The sequence below is a fragment of the Sinocyclocheilus anshuiensis genome, unplaced genomic scaffold (genome assembly GCF_001515605.1).
Source record: "Sinocyclocheilus anshuiensis isolate Anshui unplaced genomic scaffold, SAMN03320099.WGS_v1.1 scaffold694, whole genome shotgun sequence".
In the NCBI taxonomy this organism is placed as follows: Eukaryota; Metazoa; Chordata; class Actinopteri; order Cypriniformes; family Cyprinidae; genus Sinocyclocheilus; species Sinocyclocheilus anshuiensis.
In genome coordinates, this window is record NW_015542477.1 from 144,412 (window position 1) to 145,770 (window position 1,359).

The following is a 1,359-nucleotide window of genomic DNA, read 5'->3' on the forward strand; positions in this document are numbered from 1 at the left end:
TTCATTTAGAAATGTACTGAAGAATGGTTAGAATTGCCCATTTTTTGAATGAGACAATCTATTGGGTAACACCAATAAAATAATATGTATATGTATTGATATATATTTAAAACATATGGAAATATGTATAAATTACCAAATCTGAATGTCTAGGAGCTAAATAAGTTATTTTCAAAATAATTGGTTGGCATTAATCATATTTTAAGAGTATATTACATACAATATATTACATACATTTATATTTTTTCACATGAAAATTATTAAAATAATAGTACCTACTGTTTTTTACCTACTGTGTAGTCCTTCTAGAGAAACTGACACTTTTACTTGATGTCTTATGTGTTATCATTTGTCTCAGTTACTACCAAACTGTCTGTGGTGTGACATCTTAAAAGTTATAAAGGTCTGAAATGTATGCAAGATTAATGGTAAATCATACAAATAGAATATAATGAAATAAAAATGTCTCACATGAGTCCCGTAAAGCCTTTGAGGCAACCGCAGAGGAAGGTGTTTCCCACAGCCTTACAATCACCCCCATTCTGACAAGGTGAGGGCACACAGGACGTCACCTCCATCTCACAGCGGGACCCCGTGAACTGTGGCAGGCAGCTGCATGAGAAGTCTGGGGACAAATTCAAAGAAAAACAAGACTTCTAAGACAGAGCTAATACAGAGCTAAGGACTAAAATCGGAACATCTGACGTTATTGAAGTATTGATGTTATATGCGCTTTCTATTTCTCACCACCAGAAGGCAGCTTTGTACAAGAAGCTCCATTCTGGCACGGTCCTCCGAGGCACGGATCAGGGTATAAAACACATCCCAGCTTCACGTCACTCAGCCCAGCTACCTCTGCATACCGGCTCCTCTTATTCTGAAGAGGGAGTTCATTCCCATTGAGCATGATGGACCCGAGGCACCCCTGCAAGCCTTCTTGCGCCCGTGGGGGCCTCTGGCTGCCTCTGCCCACTGGTCCGTGCAACACCTGAGCCCCAAAGAACAGCGATCCGTCTGCGGCCAGGGGCCAGATGCGGACAGGGGCCCGCGCAGAACGCCGGCGCTCCACATAGCTGTCGTCCAGCGAAAGGAGAGTGTAGTTACTAGTGAGCTCTAGGGTCACGGCGTGCCAGGACCCATCATTGATTGGACGCCCTGAGATGCCCAGGATGTCCAGTCTGTTGTCACAGTCCATCTGGAACCACAGACGCCCTTCCTCTATCTGAACAAACACAAATATACAACCACTCACTAGAGCAAACACAATTGCACAGACAGCTCACAATGGCAGGTTCAATAATACAATAATATAAAAAAAGATATATATATACAGTATATATATATATATATATATATATA

General features: G+C 41.8%; 1 protein-coding gene across 3 annotated transcripts in view; it reads right to left on the reverse strand.

Annotated features, from left to right (window-relative positions):
- The window catches only part of LOC107693906 (protocadherin Fat 3-like), a 56,740-nt gene that overhangs the window by 12,011 nt on the left and 43,370 nt on the right, over positions 1-1,359 (reverse strand). For all 3 annotated transcript variants that reach the window (XM_016493440.1, XM_016493441.1, XM_016493439.1), the window contains exons 25-26: positions 748-1,222; positions 472-625 (exon numbers count right to left, since the gene is read on the reverse strand). In XM_016493440.1, coding sequence (XP_016348926.1) covers positions 472-625; positions 748-1,222 — 629 coding nt within the window. The remainder of the gene's footprint in view (positions 1-471; positions 626-747; positions 1,223-1,359) is intronic.